Source organism: Caretta caretta, chromosome 7 (assembly GCF_965140235.1).
Source record: "Caretta caretta isolate rCarCar2 chromosome 7, rCarCar1.hap1, whole genome shotgun sequence".
Classification (NCBI taxonomy): Eukaryota; Metazoa; Chordata; order Testudines; family Cheloniidae; genus Caretta; species Caretta caretta.
Genome location: NC_134212.1, coordinates 113,736,815 through 113,761,351, shown reverse-complemented (window position 1 = coordinate 113,761,351; position 24,537 = coordinate 113,736,815). Strand labels below are relative to the sequence as shown.

Sequence of the window (24,537 nt, the reverse complement as noted above, 5' to 3'; positions counted from 1 at the left end):
TTGGGATTTTATTTCTGAAACAATCCTCTCCTAATGACATTCCAAACTTCAATGAGTGTAGAGGCTAAAACTGTATGCAATGTCAGGGCACAACTGGCTAAAGTGATTGCATTTCATGTCATTGAAAAACTGTATAATTTTTAAAAATGGGGCCATATACAGCAGGTCATATTTATCAGTGTGTTTAGCAGTGCTCAGAATAAGATTTAAGTGATACATAGCCCTTGGGCTAACCCTGTGCAAAGGGGTGAATTACACCCTTAATGCAAACATATTGACAGACTTTTTGCACTGAGGTACACAGGTACTAATGAACTGTTCTGCATTATAAACCCAGGCTTTTGCTTCCTTGAAAACTGCCATAAACCCAGACAGCACAGCTCAGTGTCCCTGCTTCCTGAAAAGATGGAAAGACAATCTGCCACAGCATCTTTATGAAGCAAGCCTCTCTCTAGCTAAGACCTAGAAAATACAGTGAGCACATAGAGAAAAGGGAGTGCTTTACTTTGGACCCATTTATTTAGAAGGCAAAGACAAGTTTCCAGCTTTTTGTCTAAAAAAATAAGTGGGCAAGAGAAACACTGTACATTTCTTTTCCTCATCTTCCATCAGAAATCAGAGCACAAGGCAATCAACTGAGGGGGAGAAACGGTAGATGATAAAAGCCTAGCCAGTTGTAAGCTATATACCAATGATACACCAGAGAGCAGAATCGAGCAGGTTTGAAGTCGTGTTTGGATGACCTTCAAACCCCATCTGCTGAATTGTTTTTAGCTTCAAGTTTCAAACGTTAGCTGCCAATAGATCATTGTGCTAGCAACACTTAGGCAATGAAGGATCCTGGATGTTCTTTATTTACATTGGTTTTAGAGGAGAGAAAACTATGCTGCCTCATTAGAACTGTAACCTGGAAGTGCCCTGACCTCAGGGGAAGTGATAGAAAAGTAAATAAAGCGGGGTTAACCCAGTGATTCTCAAACTTTTGTACTGGTGACCCCTTTCACATAGGAAGCCTCTGAGTGTGACCCCCCCTTACAAATTAAAAACACTTTTAAATATATTTAACACCATTATAAATGCTTGAGGTAAAGTGGGGTTCGGGGGGGGAGGCTGACCGACCCCCCACATAATAACCTCACAACCCCCTGAGGGGTCCCGACCCCCAGTTTGAGAACCTTTGGGTTAACCCTTTAATAAAGGAGGACATGGCAACCGTTCCACAAAGTACAGCATAACCTCAAAAATACACCACCGATGATTTGTCCCTTCAGCCTACGCTTTGGGTTTTGTGGTATATCAGCTATTGCCTCAAAACTCAAATAAGGAGACAATGCTCTGCTCTTAAAGTGCCACTCTACTCTGAAAAGCAGCTCTGTAAAATTGCCCGCTTATTTTTTCAGACAAAAAGCAGAAAACTTGTCTTTGCCTTCTAAATAAATGCGTCCGAAGTAAAGCGCCCCCTTTTCTCTATGTGCTCACTGTATTTTCTAGTTCTTGGCAAGAGAGCAGTTTGCTTCATAAAGATGCTGGGTTCCACATTTATCTATCAATTTGCAGATGGAACTGGGTCTGTTACAAGTAACAAGAGAGTTTTCGAACTACCATCCCTTCAAACGCCGCCTTGGATTGGAAACTCAAGCTGTGCTCCTCCTGGCTCACCCATCACCTCCAGTAATAACAACTTTGTTGGCTAAACACTGGCCTAATTTACCCCATTGTCTTCGAAGCTTCCCCTTACTTATATTGTACCAGCCCAGACCTGAGCAATGCAGCTAGGTCAGAGGTGGGCAAACTATGGCCAGCGGACTACATCCGGCCCGCAGGACCGTCCTACCCAGCCCCTGAGCTCTTGGCCCGGGAGGCTGTCCCCCCTCCCCCGCAGCCATGCCACCGTGCGGCACAATGCTCTGGGCAGCGCGGCTGCAGAGCCCAGCCTGACCCGGTGCTCTGTGCTGTGCTGCATGGCTGCCTGTCCTGTTGCAGCCACGCTGCCAGCCACCGGTGCTCCAGGCAGCGCAGTAAGGGGGCTGGGAGCAGGGAGGTGTTGGATAGAGGGCAGGGGAGTTCAGGGGGTGGTCAGGGGCGTGGATAGCGGTCAGGATGGTCAGGGGAAAGGGAGCAGGGGGGGTGGATGGGGCAGGAGTCCCGGGGTGGAAGTCAGGAAGGAGAGGGGGGGTTGAATAGGGTGGGGGGCAGTTAGGGGGCAGTTAGGGGCGAGGGGTCCGGGGGCAGTCAGGGAGAAGGGGAGGTTGGATGGGGCAGGGGTCCTGGGGGGTGTCAGGAAGGGGGGAGTTGGATGGGGCAGTGGGGGGCAGTTAGGGGTGGGGGGTCTGGGGCAGTCAGGGGATTGAGAGCGGGTGGGGTGGATGGGGCAGGAGTTCCGGCGGGGCCATCAGGGGGTGAGGAGCAGGGGGGTCGGATAGGGGGCTGGGAACAGGCCATGCCTGGCTGTTTGGGGAGGCACAGCCTCCCCTAACCGGCCCTCCATACTATTTCAGAAACCCGATGCAGCCCTCAGGCCAAAAAGTTTGCCCGCCCCTGAGCTAGGTCAATCTAATTGTTAGATGTAGAGCAGGCCTCAGGAAAGTTAAGACAAAGTAACTGAGGGTGTGAAATTAAAGCACATTAAACCCCTGTTTAAACTGCAAGTTAAGGGAACTAAGTTACAGTGTACTAAATACACTTTACTTCTGAATAAGAGTGTCCACACAGTGGTTTAAAGCACCTTAATTTATGTGCTTTAACTTCACACCTTTAGTTATTTCGTCTTAACTTTGCAGTGTATATATGCCAGGCTCTCTCTCTTCCCTACCTGAGACCAGTTGTTAGATGAGGGGAAGAGTCACAAAAGCAACACATTGTAGCAGATGGTGATGGCCTGATCCACAAAGTTTGTCGCCGAGGCCACAGGATCCTATGTGAAAGTAGTTTAAAGAGGGAGGAATACAACCTTTTCCAAATCAGTGAAATTACAGACTGAGGGCTCGTCTACGCAGTGCTTTATTCCACACGAGAGGAGTGCAAATTTTGGTCTAGGCTAGTGTGATGTATACTAACTGCCCGTGTGCACCCTGCTGGCATACACTAAAAGTTCCCTAGTGCACATGAATGTTGTCCTGTTTCAAACCATACTGTTAGAATGTACTAGGGAACTTTTAGCACACCAGGAGGGTCCATACAGGCCAGTTAGCATGCAACATGCTAGTGTAGACTAAAATTTACACTCCTCTGGTGCAGATAAAAGCACCATGTAGATGATGCCTTAGATTTACACCCAGTGCTGCCTTTGTTGTGGATGTCTTGTAGCAGAGACTTGTTGTGGACTGCTAAGGAAGCCACAGAAGGGAACCAGGTTACACAGCTGTGAGAATGGGCAGGGGGCCTCACAAGGGCTAATGTGCATTTAGGCCTGGATCCTGGAAGATGCTGTCAGCTCAGATTCCACTGAGCAAGCATAATGCCCATGTCTCATGGGAGTTTGTCAGCTGCTTCCACAACATCACCCTCTGTAGCCTCTAAGAGTCCAAGGATCAACACACACCATTCCTCTGCACCCGCAACTAGCCGTAACTCTGCCCAGAATTAACAAGGCTGCATTTGCTTCTGTACAGTGTTTCTGCCATGTTGGGGAGTCATTTCCAATACGGACTCCCTGGTGGGAAAGCTGTGGCAGTATGACTCCAATGGAGTCATGCATCGGGGCATCAGAGAGGCCCAAGGCAATACAGAGGCACAGAGCCTCCAGGTAATGACTCTGTACTAGGGTGACCACCCAGCCCTAATTGGGCAGGACAGTCCCAAAATGTACATGTCAAGTCCTGCTCCAGGCTGAATGACTCCAGGACAGCATTTGTCCTAGATTCCCTGTGGTGCCACTTTGTGCCATGGAAAGGGCGGGGCTCCTGAATGTGTCCTGTTTCTGCATTTTGAAACGGTGCTAACCCTACTCTGTACCTCTAGCAGATCCCTTGAGTTCTGCACAGCCCTCCCCCTGTGGGTTTTTCTGCAGGGGTGTGAGTGATTGCAATTTACTCCTTCTAACTGCAGATGGCTCAGCTTTCAGACAATGTAGCACTGGCAATGACTTAGCCAGTTTCAGACAAGTACCAGATGAATCCAAAACACCATGCAGTCTTTCCAAACTTCTATTTGCATTAACTTTACTGGTACATTACACAGAATGCCCCATCATTATACCACAAGGCTGCCTTATAGCTGAGAAAGCAAGACAGGATTTCTCCAATAATCTGCACAGCAAATAGATACTTGAAAACCTCAATTCTACCCCAGTGTAACTCTGCTGATTTCACTAGATTTACATCAGAGATTAATTTTCCCCCTCGTTCCCATGTTGCTCCATTTTACACACACAATTAAGGCATGTGACTAAAGCCCTGCTCAGCTCCAGATGGTCAAATGTCAGATAAATTTGAATTCAGCGATTGCCAAATCTTTGGTTAAAAAAGAAAAGAAAAAAGAAGCTAGGGGGTAACCTGAATTCAGTGCAATACATCAGAGCAATGCTACAAGCTGGATTGCTCTTTTGGAACTCACTCCAATAGGCTCAAATACAATGAAAATAGGGAATAAAGTGACTGAATAACTTTATGGCTCTCTTCAGCCTTCAGAAGCACTTTTAAAACAGAGGTTATTTTCCAAAAAATCACTGAAAGGCAGAAGGTTGTGATGTTACTGGCTGATTTATGGATTTTTCATCTGCATAAAACTTGGAGATACAGGGCCAAATCTTGCTCTCAGTTATAGCAGTGAGATTCCAGAAACTGAGATCAACTGCAGCCAACCTCATCATACAGTAGCTGATTAAAATCCCTACATAAATATCTGGACAAATTAGTAGGAATCCTCAGGTTACTGGCAAATTGACAACAGGGCCCTCAGTGCTGCAGAAGGAGCAGACTTCAATGCAGCCAATAGAGCTACTCCGGAGTGACATTTAGAGCAGAATCTGTCCCATGTTATATAGAGGGAGGAAGGCTGGCCTTTTGGTTAAGGCACTGAACTGGAATTCATAAGATGTGGGTTCAATTCCCAGTTCTGTCTCACCCTCCTGTGTAAATCGTATGTGAGAACTTACATACAATGGTCACCTTGGTCTAGAAATAGCGAAGAGATTGAAACCTACGTTCCAGAATGTGTATGACCATCTGAGAAGATGTTGCACGGTCTGCTGGATGAGGCATGTGAGTGGGCATCAGTACGGCTGCGTTCTACTCTTACCTAGGGCACTAAGTTGAGCTGTAACCATAAATCAGGCACTGAACTCTGCTGTGACACTGCTTCCTTATTTGTAAATGGGGAATTCTTAACACTCTCTGCGAAGGACCTGGACACACAGTACTTTTCTCCTGTGTGTAACATTGGTTTTCCTGCATCCCTTAAAGCATATTTGATCTGTGTGCTTTGTGAATCTACGAATAACCATATCCATTTATTGCTCCTTAAAATGCTATATAAAAATCACACACAAATTAGGTGGGGCCCTCACGGTGCCAATGAATACATATACAGCAAACTAACAGATTTTAAGGAAAGTCTGCAAAATAAAAGTTAAAACTGAGTAGCCAAACCAGTTGAATCCCTATCTCTAACTGCACAGCACATGAGAAATTATCACACCATTCCAGCTTCCACAGTACTCCAAATCACTACTCTAACACGAACAGGTCCAACTTCAGCTCTCTGGATTTGGCCTGAGTGGAGTTACTCTACATTTACACCAATATAGCAGAATTCAGCCATTCTGGCGTAGCTCATTTTCAGAGAGCTCTGGTATTTGCAGAAAGACTCCATTTGTCCTCAATGTATTCTCTGCCCATTACTGTCACTTCCAACTGGTCATTCTTCAGTCAAGAAATAAGTTAGATTTTCTATAAAAAATAAAAGGCCTGCTAATTATTTTCTCAAGTGCTTAGAGCAGGAAAGACCAAATTGCTGGGTCTGTCTGACCTCTGGTATTCTAGACTACTATGCTCTGGTGGCTCCACCATACAGCTATTGATTGTAGCGCGAAGCAAATTTGACAAAGGAAAATATTCTGTTTAGGAAGGCTTTTAGCTTCAGTTTCCTAAAGGAAGTGCAATAAAGCCCTCAGAGGGCCAGGTATATCACCTCCCACCAGGAAGGCCTTTCTGTCCAGCTCCTCACTGGAGGATGGGTTTAGCTTCCCCTCAGGTTGCAATGTCCTTGCCCTCTTCTTCTCAGAAGGGGAGTGAGACCGGAATGTGGCATATGCCTCACCGGAAGCAGGAGTAGTTGGTATGGGAGCCCAGGCCTTCCAGCCCCAGCAGGCTCTGACCCCAGGCTCTATGAGATTCAAAAGTACCCGGCACTCTGAAGTGCTCTCGGAGGTACCCTCCCTGGGTCCCTTCCTACCACTGTGTCTCTGCCATGGCTCCAAGTCCAATATAAGGTAACTAAAGAAAAAGAAAAGCCAACTAAACCATCAGTAGTATGATTTCTATTTTCTTCCGGGTGACTAGCTTTAAAATGTCCCAAGTGACAGGGCTTATACTGTTCCCCTTAGTAAACCTAAAAGATCTCATTACAAAAGTCTTAATATTCCTTTTTGGCACTCGATTCGAGGTGCAACGAAAGCATTATTAGAGAGGAATTCACCGTGCATTCAGCAGTGACATTTTCATTCAATTTTTCTGCAGGGGTACTGTAGCAGGGTGGTTACCCACTCCTGCCCTGTGGGGCTTGAAAGCCAGCCCTGGGAGAGAGCCAGGGCTAAGGGCAAAAAAAGCTAGGCTGATTGGGGAAATGGCCACAGCTGGGCCGTGCCCCACTCAGGCCACAGCTGGGCCTATAAAGGGGCTGCTAGGCTGAAGCTTAGCCAGAGTTTCTCTCTGTGTTCAGAGAGAGAAAGGCCTGGCTGCAGGGATCAGAGGGAATACCTAGATTGGGGCAGGGCTGAGGAGGAAAGGCCAGGGGAGCTTGGTCCTGGAAACCCGCCAGGCTGTGAGGCCTAGATTAGGGCTTATTAGGTACTGGGGTTGCAAGGGGGCAGCCCATGGGTAGACAGAGACAGCAGGTCCAAACCCCCTCGCCTGTGATTAGTGGCTGATACACTGCAATCCGCCCTGGGGAGCGGGGCTAAGCGATGACTGGCAATAGCCAGGACTGAGGTGAGGTGGGGGTAGTGGGTGGGGGTTCCCTGGGGAGGGGAGACCCTCAGGGCTTGCTGGCGTTTACTGCCAGGGGGGCAGCACCCAAGTGGGAGAAGGCACCGGGTCCTGGGAGGGACTGCGGCCAGCAGTAAGGCGGATCACCAGGCAGCAGAGGGCACTCCAGAGGCTGATGAGCTAATTCCCAAAGACAACCAGCAGGAAGCGCCGCTGCGTGAATCCAGCTCTATTACAGGGACAGATTGTGTTGCTTAGCATTGAAGTACACGCATGAGCACTGGAGCTACTCGATCTTATTCTGATTTAACAATTTCCCCCCAAAACTTACAAATTAGTAGATTTCTTTTCCTAAAGCCATTACAGGGATTCCTAAGGGAAGTTACTCCAGAATGCAACAGAACAGATCATTACACATCTCAAGGCATCCCCCCCCCCCCCCAAAAAAAGTCAACACACAAAAAACAAAACCAACCCACACACCCTTTAACTTTTTTTTTAAATTAGAGATTTACAGCACCTTTTGCTAGATATATTGGTCCTTATCAAAATACTCTCCAGTCCTGTCTCTCTTAGTCTGGGGCAGCTACTCTGTATTCAACACCAATTTTGGTTGTGTGTCTGCTTCCAAAAGGACTCTCACATGCCTTCCCTCCTCACTTTGCTTCAGAGCCTTCTCTTACTGGCTCACTTTCTCACTGCTCTCAGATATCCAAATACACACATGTTACTTCCAATTTAAAGCAGTGTAAGGGAGATCAGAATCAGACTCACTATTGTCAAAGTTAGGGTGACCAGAGAGCAAGTGTAAAATATTGGGACAGTGGGTGGCCGGTAATAGGTGCCTATATAAGAAAAAGCCCCCCAAATTGGGACTGTACCTATAAAATAGGGATATCTAGTCAAAGTATGCAAAGCCCTGTACATTTGGTGGAAAGTTTCAGATATACACATAGGTTTCTCCTCTGGACTCCATTCCATGAATTCTCTACCGCTATTCTCTCATGTGTACACAGACACCTCCCATTCTCAGAAGTTCAGAGAATAAGTTTAGGATTTCTTCACCCATCTTTCAAATGTTTGCAGTCAACACACATCTCCTTCCCCATGTTTATCATTCTTCAATCATTTTCTATAGATAGATTCCAATTGTTACATATAATCAACAAAGGGTTTGGAATTTTTGTTACTACTTCACTGTGATTCCTGCTTCTTAGTTTCAGCCTGCTCCCTAGTGAATTAGTCCATATAAAGAGTCCCCTTCAGCACCAGTGCTAACATTTTCTAAAAATACTTCCAGAGCATCATAAATAGCAAGATGGATGGAATTCATAAACCCCCTTAGGGGACAAAGTCTTTTTGCTTCTGATAACTATGGAGTGGGGCTAATGCACGGAGCATAAAATGCATCTTTCTGCACTGGTTTGTTTGGTCTTTTTTTGTCTTGCAGAAAGGAAAAATGTGAACTTCCAGCATCTGCAAAAGCTGTCTCTAGGGGGTTGCTTTTCCAACAAGCCTCACAGCCTCCCAAACCTAGACTTCAACATGACAAATTCAATGAGATTGATCATCCAAAACACAGACCTGGTCTTATCAAAGGAAATTTCAGCTCTCTCTGTGTACTTTATAGTACTAGATAAGGAAAAAGGACAGAATAACACACAGCATTTTTATAGTTCTTTACACTGCAGAGATCTGCAGAAACATTAATTTACCCTCACAACCTTCCCTCCCAGTAGATCTACCTGGATATTTCTGAACATTCATCATCACACTATCTAGGTGCTGAGAAGGTAGGTAAGGATGAGTTACTTTGTGAGCATAACATAAGGAAAACACACAGGAGATCCTTCTCTTTCCACTCCACTTTTCCAGTTCTCCACAGTGAAATCTAACACTGACCACCATGTGATGCCAACGTTTTGGCTGTTTTAACTGTTTTAACAGTGGGAACTTCAAAAGCACCAAAGCGGCCATTGAGAGTTAGCGGGACTTGTGATCTTGAAGTCCCTCTGGCATTTTTTGAAAATCCCAACCTATCACCAGAAAGAGGCCAAATGGCTTTTTACTTATGTGCTTCTTTGGGTTTTAAAACAGCTCTGTGAACAACAGTTTGGGGTTTTTTTTAGTTTTGGGAGGGTTGGGGGTTTTTTGGTTTTGTTCTTTGGTTTGCTGGCATTTGTGAAGAAACAAGTAGGTTTGGGTTGACCCAAAAACAAAAAAATTCAGAATTTTCAATGAATTAATAAGTTGAAAAATAATTTGTTTAGGGTAAAAAAATGTTTTGTTTAGATTCTGTGAATATTTTTGTTTAATGTTTTTGCATTTTTAAAAATAAAATTGAAGGAAAATTCCAAAACAAAAACATTTCAACTCAGAACACTGAAGTGTTTCACTTTGAAAATGTTGTAACTTTTATGGAATTTTTGTTTTTTCAAGATGAACAATTTAGCTAAACCAATATGAATTCATATATTTTTTCCACTGAAAAATTTCATCCCGCTCTAGTTTTAAAAATAGAAACTGTGCAAATAAATCATGACTCTACAGTTGCAACTGTGAAAGTTAGATCAATATTAACTTTGTGCATCTATCTTACAGAGGTAAGGCCAAAGTCTATAAGGCCAAAGTCTATTTTGACTTAAATCAGTGATGATTTAGAGTAACTCCATCAAAGACAGCAAAGTTACTCTAGATTAACCCTGGTGGAACTCAGAACAGAATTGGCCCAGAAATATCAGATAAGATTCTTGACTGTGCAAGATTATTTTAAAAATTAAACCAGTTGATAATGTTTTGAGTTACTGGTCTCCTGTTCTTCCTCTCCAGAAATAATAATAATTTTAAAAAGAAAGGTGTGATCAAAACTGTTTTGTTTGAGGGAAGACAAAAATGTCACAGCTACTCTACAATAAATGACCTCATCATTAAAATTCTCATAACTACACTGTATCGATGTAAAGAAATATTATAATGCTATTATGGCAGCTAAAGTAAATTAACTGATATTAATTACTTATAATTTTAATATGCCATTATCAGACAGACACGCTATCATGGCAGATAGGCTTAACTTTGTTTAAAAAGCTTATTTTTTGCAGAAATATATCATCTATTTATCCAGAAAGGTTATGGGTCTAAGATGTGAAACTCCTAACATGTATCTTTTGTACATACATAATACATTCTCTCTTGTTTAGCTCAAATATCAAAACAGCTGGTAATAGAAAAAAGAAAAGTTTCAACATTTTTTGGACTGAGGTTACTTCAGTTCATGTTACAGCAGTCCCTAAATCCTAATCAAATTGTTTTCTCAATTCTAGCTTTATCCAGTATTTTAGGAACAAAATAGGGCACGCTTTTTGTTCTTAGCATCTGTCAATTCAACTATGACTGAAGTTTTATAACTCTTCTTCAGAGATCAAAGCCCCAGCAGTTCTGGATTGTCTCAGATGTCCGAACCACTATAAATATTCAGCTTTGAATAACCACATTACTTATTATTCTTATTGTCTTCTCATAATACATTTTTACATCTTTTTTTTAAAAATAGCTTGTCTTGTTTAAATTGTTAAAATTCCAATTTCAATAAAAAAGAACTATTCTGTAGCAGAAAAGAACTCTTCCCTCCCCACCTCGCTCTGTTCCCCGTCTCTCTCTCTCTCTCACACACACACACCCCTCTAATCTGAACTGAATGCCTGTATTTTTACTCATGAAAGGAATATTAACAGGTAACAATATGACAAGAGGTCAAACTGAGCACAATTTCAATGAGGTCCAATCACTGTTATGCTTCTATTCATCGTTAAAAAACAGCAGACATTTATAGATTTCTTTTAGGGGGATAGTAATTCTACTGGTTGGATTAGTTATTTCACATATTGGTAAGCTCCAGTTCACCTTCCACTTACATTCTTCAATCCTCTCTCTTCTTTTGCCAGACCTCCATGTATATTAATGTCCAAATGCAAGTGTTGCTTTCCTACAGACAGTGTAAAATTACATTCTGAATACAAGAATTGGACCTAAATATTTTGCCAATGTTCCTCCCAGGAGAGAACAAGTGTCTGAACAAAGACACAAATGGTAATATTGCACTTTCACACATGCACGTGGCTGAAGAACTGGAATAAAGGAGTCAAGGAAGCCCTGTAGCCGTGAAATTGGTACTCTTCAACAGCACATCAGATTTCTTTAACAGGCATTAAAACATTATGATTTGAGGTTTGTTTGGCTGGATTCCCATCCACACTCAATCTAACTTTAAGGAGATTGCTGGCTTTAATTATTTAGATTTACAAGAGACATCTGTGATAGTCACCATTTTGGTTGACACACCAGGAATCAAGCCAGGTATCTCCAAAGCTATAAATATGAGTCTCTACAGCTTGAGCAAAGGAGGAGACAGATTCTGAATGGGCTGTAATAGATGAGCATCCTCTGGATCAGTCATCAACAACTTACTATGAAGGTTCGTACAATGCATCTGGAGTTCCGGTGGACCAATCAGGGAAGCAAACTTCACAGTTTTCCTCCCACATAACCAAGGCAGGAAGGGTTTTTCTCCCTCTGGCTTTCATTCCTCTCAACCCTGCTATGTGTTTTCATAAGCCTAGTGTTAAGTAGCCTTCATTTTATATATTATCTTATTGAACATGGATCCAATCATGCTCCTACTGAACTCAACGGGATCATGTATCATTGCCTTCAGTGGAGAAGTGGCAGACCCTAAAGTGGTCTCTTCTTTCTTTGCGCCCCAGTTCTATGAATCTTACTCACACTGCAGAGACCTTACACGCATCAGAAATTCCTCTGAAGCTAACCAACCAAAGTGCAAAACTAACAGTGTTTTATTTTGTAAATATTTCGCATATGCTCTTTTACATCTTCAGTGCAAGGAGACCTGGGAAGAATAAGAGTTCCTGTAAGCGTTTTTCACAGCACTAGCTTAGATTTCTCCTCCACTGAAGCCTTTGACCGTTAATCAGGATTCAGCTCTTTTTCTAACTTGGCTGGAGACTGCTCCTGGACTTTTCAATGCCAAAAATAGAGTGGAATCTTTCCTCACTAGTTAAAGAAAAACCGCCGTTTGAACAGTGGTTTTGCTGACTTCTGTCTTGATCACTGGAGCTACGTAACAGCCTGATACGATGGCAACAAAAATCAGCTTCACGGTAAGAGTGATTATAGCAGAGTCCTTTTATTGAGCCAAATCCCACAACCCTTATTCATACAGAACTCCCACTGGAAGAAATCAAAGCGATGACATACTTAAAATGATTAAAGTAGGATCCCGAATATAGAAAAGTAAGTCATAAACACCACCAATATATTGGAGAAATTGACATTAGTTCGCCACCTTGAATTAAAAAGTATCCAGTTTTATGGCTATATAGTGTCATTTGCCTGTGATTTTTGCAAGCGGGTTCTCTTTCTTCATCTGTAAGAAAGCAGCAAAATTAAACTCCTTATCTTATAACCAGAGAGCAAGTTTTGCTACTGACTGTTGTGCATATTGTGATTAAAACTACTCATGTCCTTTGACATACTCTAAAGAAGGGTCACTTTTAAATGGTATGCCAGTGCGATACCAGGGGAAAGTTCAAGAGTATGAAACAAAAGAAACTCTATAAGAGTTGGCATGTGAAAAGTGGTATGCACTCCAATATACTGTTTAGTTTAATAAAGAATGTTCTCACTACAGATTAACATTATTCACTCAGGCCCTGATTTGGCAGAATGTTTTAAGCATGTGCTTAAATCTAATTGACTCAAATGAGAGTTAAGCACATGTTCAAGCTCTTTGAGGAATCAATACCTCACAGTTTACTAGTTTGTTTCTCTCTATTGTGACAGGGTCCGGCCAGATGGCTATAGGAGAGTAATAGAAGGCAGATATTAGCCCCAGGCTAAGTAGGTCCCTTTTCCCTGGGTAAGGTAACAGGGAAGGTTCCAGAACAATCAGGAACCTTCTGGAGACAATTAAGACAGGCTGATTAGAACACCTGCAGCCAATCAAGAAGCTGCTAGAATTAATTAAGGCCGGCTAATCAGGGCACCTGGGTTTTAAAAAGGAGCTCACTTCAGTTTGTGGTGTGCGTGTGAGGAGCTGGGAACAAGAGCACTAGGAGCTGAGAATGAGAACGCAGACTGTTGGAGGACTGAGGAGTACAAGCATCATCAGACACCAGGAGGAAGGTCCTATGGTGAGGATAAAGAAGGTGTTGGAAGGAGGCCATGGGGAAGTAGCCCAGGGAGTTGTAGCTGTCGCACAGCTGTTCCAGGAGGCAGTCTAAACAGCTGCATTCCACAGGGCCCTGGGCTGGAACCCGGAGTAGACGGCGGGCCCGGGTTCCCCCCAAACCTCCCAACTCCTGGTCAGACACAGGAGGAGTTGTCCTGGACTGTGGGTTCATGAAAATGGCCAAACTGAGGGCTGCCGTGAAGCTCCAAGGCGAGCAAATCCACCAATAAGCGCAAGACCCACCAAGGTAGAGGAGGAACTTCGTCACACTACCTTCCTTGAAATGGGAACTGAAAAAGTTTGTCTAGTTTCCCTGTGCCTTTATCGTCTGCTGAAATGCTATTTTCTCTACTTCCTATAGCAATACCTCCTCAGTGAATCACAGTTGTACGGTACAGATATCCCTACAGCCCATCTCCTAGAGCAACAATACAAATACAGAAGGGAGATCCCACCACCTCTCCTTCTGATGGTAGAAGCATAGCAGTTTCACAAAAGGCTAAGGTACCTTAGCACTTCAGTCTTTTTTACATTCATGTCAACAGATCCTCTACTAAAATGGAGACCTCAAAAAAAAAAAAAAAAAAAAAAGGTACGTAATTTCCAGCAAAGGCAGAATGCATACGATCTCTTGTAGTTGTAGTGAATCTACAGGACTCTAAGGTTATGTGATTAGTATTGAACACAAACTGATCCAATGGCATAACTCTAGAAATCTGCGATATCTAGCTTCTGAAGGGTGAAGGGATAAAACAGGGTTCCCAGCTTGTAGTGGTAGGAACACATTACTGTATTTCATCCATTTGGTCCAATCTTTACACCTAATCCTGAAAAATACTTAGTTCCTTATTCAACCAAATGGGACTGTTCACCATAGTAAACACAATGTTCAGCAGAGTTTGCAGAACTGGGACCTTTAATTGCACTAAATCATCTAAGGATGAGCAAATTCCTTCTTTAAGACATGCAACAATAATCGTTAAATACTTTATAACTGCCTGTAACATTAATACAGTATTTGCTACAGACTGGGTGGTTTGGTTTGGTGTTTAACTATGATGTTCAGCTGCCTGGAAAGACATCCCAGCTAAAACACACAAAACGATAAAATATTAAGCACCAAGGACTGGTCCCAGGATTTTACAAACACAACTCTGCCTTCCATTATGAGCTTCTGCCTTCAAACTGCATAATTAAGGGGCAATTAAGAAATTATGAGAATTGAGGAGAACTGGTTTCCATTTTCAATTATTTACAGATATGATTCAAAATGAAGTGTTGATTCATTTCAAATCCATTACAAGCAAAACAATTGAGAAGACAAATCCCAGGAAGATTGATTTGAGAGATTTTAAGCCACATGCTAGCTTTTGGTATTTTTCACTCAACTTCTAAAAGCAATTTTGCCTGCCTTTCCATCCCTAAGCTGATTCTTATTTTCCTTGTGTGCAAATCTATTCAAAGCTGTGCATCTAAAATAGATTTTACTTCATTGTCCCAGTTTCCTCTTATTGTTGCCATTTGCTTCTATACCACTTTTTCCATTCATTTGGGACTAATTTTCATTAACCTTAAAAGAACATGCAATCAATCTGAAGGGGCAGGAGGTTAAACAAAAGAGCAACCCAAGAGAAATATTAATTTTAAAGTCTAATAGATCAGTAATTCATTCTTCTTCCCCATCAAAACAAATGTTCCACCAGATTTGAATGTTAAAGGGCTGGAAGGATCAGTTCCCAGAGTGCATAATTTGCCTAAGTGACAACACAGGACCTGATCCTGAATCTATTGACTTCAATGAGTTCAAGATGAAGTGCTTCAATGAGTTGAGGATCAGGGAGGGGAAAAGGATAACTGACTACAAGTTTTTGGCAGAGTAAACACAAAGGATAGGCAGGAATTAGCTAACCTGGGGATTACAGTATGAAATTAATATGGAGATATTTAGTGTGATTGTTTGAAAAAACAAAACAAAAAAACCCTTACAGTGAGCTCTATTAGGCTGCAGAACATTTTGCCAAGGAAAGTGGTGGAAACCCATCACTTGGGGCATTTGAATCTAGACTAGACAAATGCCTTAAAACAGCGTTTCTCGAACTTTAGCAACCCGAGGACCGCCATTTTGATTTTAAAATTTTTTGCGCCACCCCATCCCCCCACCAAGCCATCTGCTCAGCCCCAGACCCCACTCCCACTCCACCCCTTCCCCCAAGGCCTGGCCCCCACCCCTCGTCTTTCCACCCCATCCCTGCTCCTCTCCTCCCTCCCAGCACCTCCTGCACTCCACTGAACAGCTGTTCCCCAGCCTGCAGGAGGCACTGGGAGGGAGGGGGAAGAGTTGATCAGCGGAGCCCGCGGACCCCCTGGAGTACCTTTGCAGACCCCCAGGGGTCCTCGGACCCCAGTTTGAGAAAGACTGCCCTAAAATATACATTAAGGAACTCTCCTGAAGAGGTAGGGAGATGGACCAAATAACCTACCAGGACTTTTCTATTTATGATTTCTATAATTCTATACTTATACTTCTAGAGCAAGACAGGGCACAAGATATGCTGTAAAAATGCAGCTTAAACCATTTGTGTATGTATCTGTCAGGTTAATGAACATAAAACATTGAGACACTTTGAGGCTGGAATCACCCCAAGGTCTACCTAGGGCTATCCAGCTCATGGGAAGTGCCAGACTGACACCACAGGAAACTAAAGTCCTTTTGTTCACTAACATGGACCCTGGTCTACTAGCAATTGGACAAAGACTGATGTTCCATATAGGCCAACACAGCCAACCTGAGCTGAATGTGAACTGGAACAATGAACTTCAAGGGATCCATATCCCCTGAGACATCAAGTCCCCCTAAAACCTTTTCAGCAGCGTGCTTACTCAAAAGAACATACAAATTTAATTCAGCTTGGAGGACCTGGGTGTCTCACCTTTGCCTTCAAAATTGCTATCAGCTCCTCAAAATTCTAACTAGCTTTTATTAATTAAATAAAATAATCCATCGCAGGAGCTCATTATAAAGCTGCTGTTTGTGAAGCACTCGGAAGATATAAAGTGCTCTAACAATGCTCAGGGTCAGACTGGGCCAGTGAGGCACAGGTCTGTGTCAGGGCACAGCACAGCAGCGTGGTCCCAGGAGAGGCCCCAGGACGTATGTCCCAGAGCTTCCAGAGCACAGGGCAGGGCAGGCCACGCCACCCCGAAGGAGGGTGCAGCTTGCATCATGGAGAGGAAGAAAGGAAGAGGAGGACCCCATCTCCTCCTGCCTTATGTGGGAAGTCTGAGAGGCATGGGCAACAGCCAGGGGCTAGCAAGGAACGGCAGGAACTGCAACCATGGATGGCCACCCCTGCCTTGGGAGAACAAGGGAGGGGACTGAAGGAAAGTAGCTTGCACCTTCCATGCTCCTGTCTGTCCTACACAAGGGGAAGGCATAAACTATTATTATTTATTTAAACAGATGGCTTAGCATTAGCACTTTGGGAGACTCAGGTGCAGGTTTTAGGTGGATGCTCTCACTGCCTCGGCTTGCAGAGGCTGAGGGTGCTATGGAGATTGTATTATCAGATATTGGAAGCCAGAGAGGAAGGAGTGCGTTGTATGACTCAACAGCAACCCCTCCAATGGCCTCAACTGATTAACAGAAGTGGGGCTCTGACAAGTCCAGACTATTCCTCTTCACCAGAGGATGGTGGGTATGAGGGATACCTTGAGAATGGGAGGCTGTAAACTGGGGAGCAGGGGGTGGGAAAATGGAGGGAATTTGAAATGAGACACTCGACCCTATCTCTCAACCGGTCTTGAACAGTTCCGCTTTGTTTCTCTATCAGCTTCGTAGCACAACGTGGGTAACATCAGCAACCCCCAGCTTCAGAATTTGATTGCCATTCCTCTTATAGAGAGCAGATCATTTATTAGAAATTATTTTAATTTGGGAAGTGCTTAAAGAATGTGTGTTGCAAGGTAGGGGGCTGCAAGAGATCACAGACTCAGCAAAAATAAAATTTAAAAACAAGCTGGGTCACTGAGGGATGCACTTTCAACAATGTCTTACAAAGATGCTGCTCCCAGCTTAGAACAGACCCTCCAATTTTTTTCACCCTCCACTTTAAGCATTGGATTTGTGAGTATATTTCATACATTCCATCGTTCTTGAATTGTATTCTTTTCCCACCACCACACACAGAGTTTCCCAGCCTCTGGATTCCATGTAAAGGACAGTCAATCAATAGTTAAGCCATGCATTACTTCAAGAGCAATGTCTATCAGAGATGGCTGTGATTAGGCTGAAGAGAAAAATACCTCTGACAGACAGAAAGACATTGCAGTCTAGATTGGAAGCCTTGGGTGTGGAAGACCACATTACCGCCTGCTGGACGGCTGATTCAATACTAGGCATACGCAATACTGTTGACACAAGGACAAACTGAGAAGAAAAGAGTATGTGGAAAGCCCAGCAACTAGGTTTGTGCGGGTCAACATGTACATCAATCAAAGTGATGTCAGCAGAAGTGTGTGTGTGTGTATACACACACACACACACTTGTTTGCAGCTGATAGAGCTAGTCTTAAAGCTTGAGAAAATAAGGATAAAATTAGTTTTTATCATAAATAGGAGCCAGCACTTTCATTTTTCCATTTCTCACCAAAAGATCTTCAGTGTTTACCTCAGCAGAAATCCACATGTACTGGAAAGAAGAAGCAAGTGATGTGCAGCATGAATATATAAAATAAGAAATGATACTTGGGAGAAACAGCAGAGTAAGTTATTCCTTACTTCATCCTAAGGGGGAAATTCAATTATCAGCTTATACGAGTGTAGACTAGTGGTCTCAGCACAGGACTAGAAGCTAGGAATTCTCTAGCTCTGAGAGCCAAGTTAAAAATAATACAAGGGGAAAGTGCTCTATCGGCATGTCATTAAATCAAATATGTAAATACACTTTATATTACGGTCCATTGCTTGTTATTTCAAACTAAGCAATTCCATTACTTCACTCATGGATTATGGAATACCAAGCTAGCCATCATAATTGTATTCTGTGTAACATCCACTCTCATGACATAGTACAACCAGTTGATGTTATATGTAGAAAATGCTTCTATACCACTTCTCAGGTTCTATCAACAACTAGTTACTTTTGTTGTGATGCTACGCTCATTAAGGAGACATAGCTAATGATCAAAGTGTGGTTTTAGGTGTATTCCTCTTTCTGAACAAGCTACCTTTGGGGCTGAAAATGGCTCACGCTGACCCTCTTGGAATCCTTTTTGAAAGATTGGTAAAATATCTGCATTATTTGACCATGGGAAAGCAAACAGATAGACAGACCTGTACATCTGTCACACCTTTTTCCTCTAGCATAACTAAATCCACCACCAAAAAACCCAGTCTATTTGTAAAACTTAAACTTTCCATGGATTCAGACCTCCAGGAGAAGAAGTGTTTTTGACATGCTTCAAGCAATTTGAGATAATATGCACAAGGAAGGCATAAGATGATACTTTGCAGTAATATAAAGTCTTTCATCCAGTGATGTTCAAGCTCTTTGCCAACAATTAACCCCCGCAGTGCACTTGTGAGATGGGAAAAGAGTATACAGGGATAACTTCACAGCTGAAAGGCAATCACGTATGGGGCCAAACACAGCAGCTATTGAACCGTGCGCAGCAACACTACATAAGAGTTTAGGATAAGAAGTTAATATCTTTTCCAGCTGACAGCCTGATTCAATACTCTTTGAAATCAGTGGGAGTCCTTCCATTGACTCCAATGGGATTTGGAACAGGTCCTGAAACTGAAGAGGTAATTTTAGGTAGCTAGAAATGTGCAGAGGAATTTTCAAAGGGCCTCCTTTGGATGCTCTGCAGAGGATTTGGGGAAGGGACACGGGTAGGTGTGGGTGACGGGGGATATGTCAGAACAGAGGAGAGGAGCAAGGGGAAGCTCATTTACACAGCCCCAGAATCTGCAATTATCTTCCTCAAGAATGAGCTGCTGGGCAAGTGCTCACAAACCCTCTCTGCCAACATAACAAAGAGACTGAGAACTCAGGCTGAATATCAGGTAACTGCTGTGGAAGATGACAAGATGCAGGAGTCGTGGATTTATGCTGGGTATCCAGCCACTGCAGCCATGAACTCCCGCTTTACATCACATATAGCTATGCTATTCATGGAATAACTACATTTTCTACCTCTATGGGCTCCATCCTATCCAATTCCTCCATCTTGGCTCTTCTAAAAACCTACAGTGAATCCTGTCTTGTTGTGTGTTGGAGAGAGGGAGGGAGGGGGGAGTTTACTCTGTGTATTGCCTGTTATCAGAGTACACAAAATGGCAGAGCTACCAATTAGAGGCTGATGCGTGATCACTTTCATCAGGAAATCAGGAATCACTTTCATCAGGAATTTCATCAGTACCTCTTACAATAGCAACTTTTGAGCACCTTTAGTGGCCTGAACCAATGGCCACTGAAGTCAACGGAAGAGCTCCCATTGACGCCAATGGGTATTGCATCAGGACCCTTGATGGCCCCATAGCTCTTCTGAAAATACTGTTTACATACCCATAGCACACCTGCAAATCCCATGCCATCATGCTATTCCAGCTACAGAGCTCTCAGTCCACGTGGGCACAACTGAACAGTAGATCAGAAAATCCCCAATGTGTTCAGCTCCCACTTGCGCCACTTGGTGGCTTCCCAAATGGCTATTTGTGCGTGCCCAAATTTTTGGAAATTTTCACCCTAGTTACTGTTGCAATAACTGGGCATACAAATTTACACTAATTGTGAGCTCAATTGTAAATCGAACCTGAAAGTTCATACGATGTTACAATAACCTATAACCTGATGGGAAAAGGAATAAAAGGAAGACAGAAAAACTGAATTAGTGCAAACAAAAAGGATTATTGATATAATTCTAGGAATGTGGTAAGATCATGCTGAGTAAACCAGCGAAGTGTGGAACCAGAAATCAGTAAAACAAATGTTGGTATGTTGGAAACTAGCCCTGGTGGGCAAAATAATGAGGGGATGGGCTATTTCATCCACAATTCCCTTTGTGAAAGGAAGAGACTTTGAGGAGAAAAACTGGCTATTGAGGCAAGCTGCACCAGCATGGCTGCCATTCCCACCATCTCCTGGGACCTCACACCTCACATGCTGATCCTGAGAGATGTCCTGACCAGATAAGGGCCAGAGAGAGGGACCCAGATGACACTGCCATCTCTGCTGGCTCCAGCTGAATCCCAAACACTACATGGGATGAAACGGGATCAGACTTTAACAACAACAGTTCCAGCCCATCTCTACTAACTTCTTCTCTTTTCCAAAAGAGGACACTTATTACATCTTTGATACCATCAAAGAGACTATCAAACAAGGGGTTTTTTCCTTCTAAAAACTCTCTCCAGTGAAAGGGAAAGGAAACTAGGGATAGTGTTAAAATAAAAGCCTTATTTTACATTTCAAATGCTTTACCTGTTTTTCCTTCTTTTCTGTATCTTTAATAAAAGGTTAGAGTGATTTTTAATGGTGTGTTTGCCAGGGTACTAAGCAGGCTGAGGTCTCTGTATACCAAACCCCAAACCTTGTTCAAAGTTGGACAGTGACTGGGTCTTGTTAACACCTTCAGTCCATATAGTCTATCTACATTAATACAACACCCAATGTGGCATTTGGCCAAAACAGTACCATTAACAGATTACAGAGAGTGCTGCAGGATCTTCAATGGCCTCATGTGGTCACCACCACAGTTTAGCTTCTCCTCTGAAAGCCAGCACCACCAGCATCACATTGCCTCCTTATATCATGCTGCATATCACGGGGTCCACTCTCCACAGGTGGCACCTTCTCCCTGCTGCTCTGGGAAATCAGCTCTTTCCAGGTCTGAGGCTTACTTCAGCTACTTGCTGCACGCTCTGTTGCCACTCTCTCTCTCTCTGAACTCAGTGTGCTCCCTCTTTATCAGCTAGCCCCCCAGCCAAGTCACTAGGCGTATCTCCCCCTTCCGCGGTGTCAAAGTCTTTTCTTACCAGCAGTCTTAGGCAGCATCAAGGCTACTGTAGTGTCCATGTTATGTTATGCCTCTTTCCACAGGGTACGCAGGATGGCAGAGGGGGAAATGGCCAGTGGATCTACTCAGTTGTAATCATCTTCCCCAACCCTCCACATGTTAGTGCTCATGGAGCCACCACAGAGCTGGTGTTGCAAACTTCCTTCACGCAATTCTGAAATCCTACTGCCCCTCCCGCCCGCATCCATGTTTTCAGGACTTTGAGACCCGAATTTTCCCCAATGAGAATATTTTTTCAAACTCCCAACATAACTTCACCACAGAAACTGGAATCCATTAGAATTAGAGACCATTAAAAATGGGCACTTCAAGGGGCTACATGTTTTCATACTTCCTGAACTAAGGGTTTCACCATACACGGTGATTATTTTTAGCCAGTACCATTTATATTTATATCAAAGATGGCATGCTGTGCCCTTCTCTTTACAGCCATATAAGAGACATGGTCCCTGCCAAAAAGAGTTTACAACCTCTGGCCCCGATCCTCTAAGCTGTTTCATGTGGGTCCTTACAACTGCACAGAGATCCATTAAAGTCAATTTTAGAAATGGCCCACCTTGATTATCATACACATTGTAAGGAGAGTGGTCACTTTAGATAAGCTATTACCAGCAGGAGAGTGGGTTTGTGGGGGGGGGGGGTGAGAAAACCTGGATTTGTGCTGGAAATGGCCCAACTTGATTATCATACACATTGTAAGGAGAAAGAAAAGGAGTACTTGTGGCACCTTAGAGACTAACCAATTTATCTGAGCATGAGCTTTCGTGAGCTACAGCTCACTTCATCTGATGAAGTGAGCTGTAGCTCACGAAAGCTCATGCTCAAATAAATTGGTTAGTCTCTAAGGTGCCACAAGTACTCCTTTTCTTTTTGCGAATACAGACTAACACGGCTGTTACTCTGAAACCTGTCATTATGTAAGGAGAGTGATCACTTTAGATAAGCTATTACCAGCAGGAGAGTGGTGTGGGAGGAGGTATTTTTTCATGCTTTATGTGTATAAAAAGATCTTCTACACTTTCCACAGTATGCATCCGATGAAGTGAGCTGTAGCTCACGAAAGCTTATGCTCAAATAAATTGGTTAGTCTCTAAGGTGCCACAAGTACTCCTTTTCTTTTTATTAAAGTCAATACACTCCTTGCAAAGTAGCTTCAGATTAGAGGCTCCTGTGTACATAACACCATGAAAGATGACAAAAAACAAAGATCTAGGAGAAAGCTGGGGACAGGCACATGAGATGCATCACAATAATCATGAAGTTTCTTCGTTTGTTAACCACATCTTCATGGTTTCGCAAATTGTTTTTTTTTAATGTAATGAGCTATTTGGGATGCATTTTTAAACTAACATTTTACTTATCTATTATTAAGATTTTCTTTTTTTCCCCAGGTGAAAGAGAAGATCATTAATATATTTTGTTTCTTGTGATGTGATTCAGATCCTTAACTTTCTGCTTTCATTCCCCCCATTCTTCAGTGGGCACTAATTTTAACCAAACAAAATCAAAGCACCAAACTCCAGATAGCCATGCCTGCATCAACTTTCAAATTGGAAGCAGCAACGTTCTGCATTTAATCAGGGTAGAGTTGCTCATTGCAAAAGAAATGTGGAGTCAGACTTTACACACAGACAAGGAAGAGCCTCAAATTTAAGCCTTCTGCCATTAGAAATCATGCAAATTTGGTCTAAAACTTTAAAATGCTCCTTTTAGAGCTCCTGCACATTTCTATAAAAAGCGTTATTGTCATTAAAAATTGCACAGGGCAACCCATGCTCAGTATCACTGTTCAGTAGTCAGGCAATGGCTGAGCTGTTAATATGTCATTAATAATAGTAACCACTGAGTTCTGATTGACTATAAAACCACACTCAGCATCATCTTCCTTTTCTCCTGAAAAATATATTCATCTTTAAAAAGGAAACATTTAACAATTGCTCCTCCCTGCACACTTTCCTTCTAGTCCTATTATTTTATGCTTCTAGCTTTTAAATTGTTAAAAAAAAACACAAATCAGGGCTAACAAGGTCTCACGAATACAGTCCTACAGGTGTATATCTCTGTCTATTTTTAAAGGCTGCTCTGCAGCTTTAAATCTTGCTGCATCGAGCTCTGGAATATTTGCATCACAGAGCTGCAAAATGGTACCAGGCAGGGAGAAGACAAAAAAAATTTCTCCTCACCTCACCTTTAACAGTCTCTAGAGACAGTTCAACAGCCTGCGACGAGGACCCCCCCACCCCCACCCCACACTGGCTGAATGGGGTGAGCAGGGCACTCATGTACAGCAGCAGTGCAAAGAAACACAAACCACCAAGGTCAAGCAAAGCCCTATATAATCAGCAGCATCTCCCAGAGCAAATCTGCAGCCAAGTTTCTGGCAGGGGGCTGCTGCACGGTACATGGCAACGGGCTCGGGCTTGCATTTCCTCGGGGGGTGGAGGGGGGGGGCAAAGAAAACGCCAACCACCGCTCCGCACCCCAAACACAGCTCCGTCCATTTCCCTCGCCCGAGCCCCGGCTGGGGGGGGCGATATGCAGCCTGGCGGAGACTCACCTCTCGCAGACATGGCTCAGGCAGCGTGAGCAGGCGGGGGAAGGCAGCGAGTCTCGGTGGTTAAGGGAGGGGTGGGGGAGACGGGAGATGAGCAGGTGCCGTGGTCCTGCGGGACGGCCACCCATGTGCCGGGGATGGAGAGGAGCCGGCTGGTACCTGTCTGCCGCGTGCCCCGGAGCAGCAGAGCGGAGCAGGGCGCTCCATGGACAATAACACCAGCAGCCGCAGCCAATGCAGACAGTGAGCGGCCGGGGCTGGGCGGGTCTAGGCTGCCTCCCTCCCTCCTTCCCTTCCCCCCACCCAGCGCTGCAGGCCGGGCCGCGACGCCCGGCAGCAGATCAATACATCCACCCGCCAAGGGATCTCCGGGAAGCCGCTCCCCGCAATGCACCTGCTGCCTGGGCCAAGCGCCGAGCTGGGGGAGGCAGTGAGGGGCTCTGATTGCAGAATAGAGCACGTGTGTGTGTGTGCGCGCTCTGGGTGTGCAAGAGAAGGGAGGGGGATACGTG

General features: G+C 43.8%; 1 protein-coding gene across 7 annotated transcripts in view; it reads right to left on the bottom strand.

The window, feature by feature from the left end:
- Window positions 1-24,314, bottom strand: part of ABLIM1 (actin binding LIM protein 1) — a 312,371-nt gene extending 288,057 nt beyond the window's left edge. For 2 of the 7 annotated variants that reach the window (XM_048857010.2, XM_048857016.2), the window contains exon 1: window positions 24,029-24,308. Coding sequence is in view for 1 of the 7 variants with exons in the window: in XM_048857016.2 (XP_048712973.2) it covers window positions 24,029-24,041 (13 nt within the window). In the remaining 6 variants the exon portion in view is untranslated. Of the gene's footprint in view, window positions 1-24,028 lie in introns of all 7 variants that reach the window. The other 5 variants (XM_048857014.2, XM_048857012.2, XM_048857017.2 and 2 more) reach the window with 5 other exon arrangements.
- Between the last annotated feature and the right edge of the window lie 223 nt (window positions 24,315-24,537).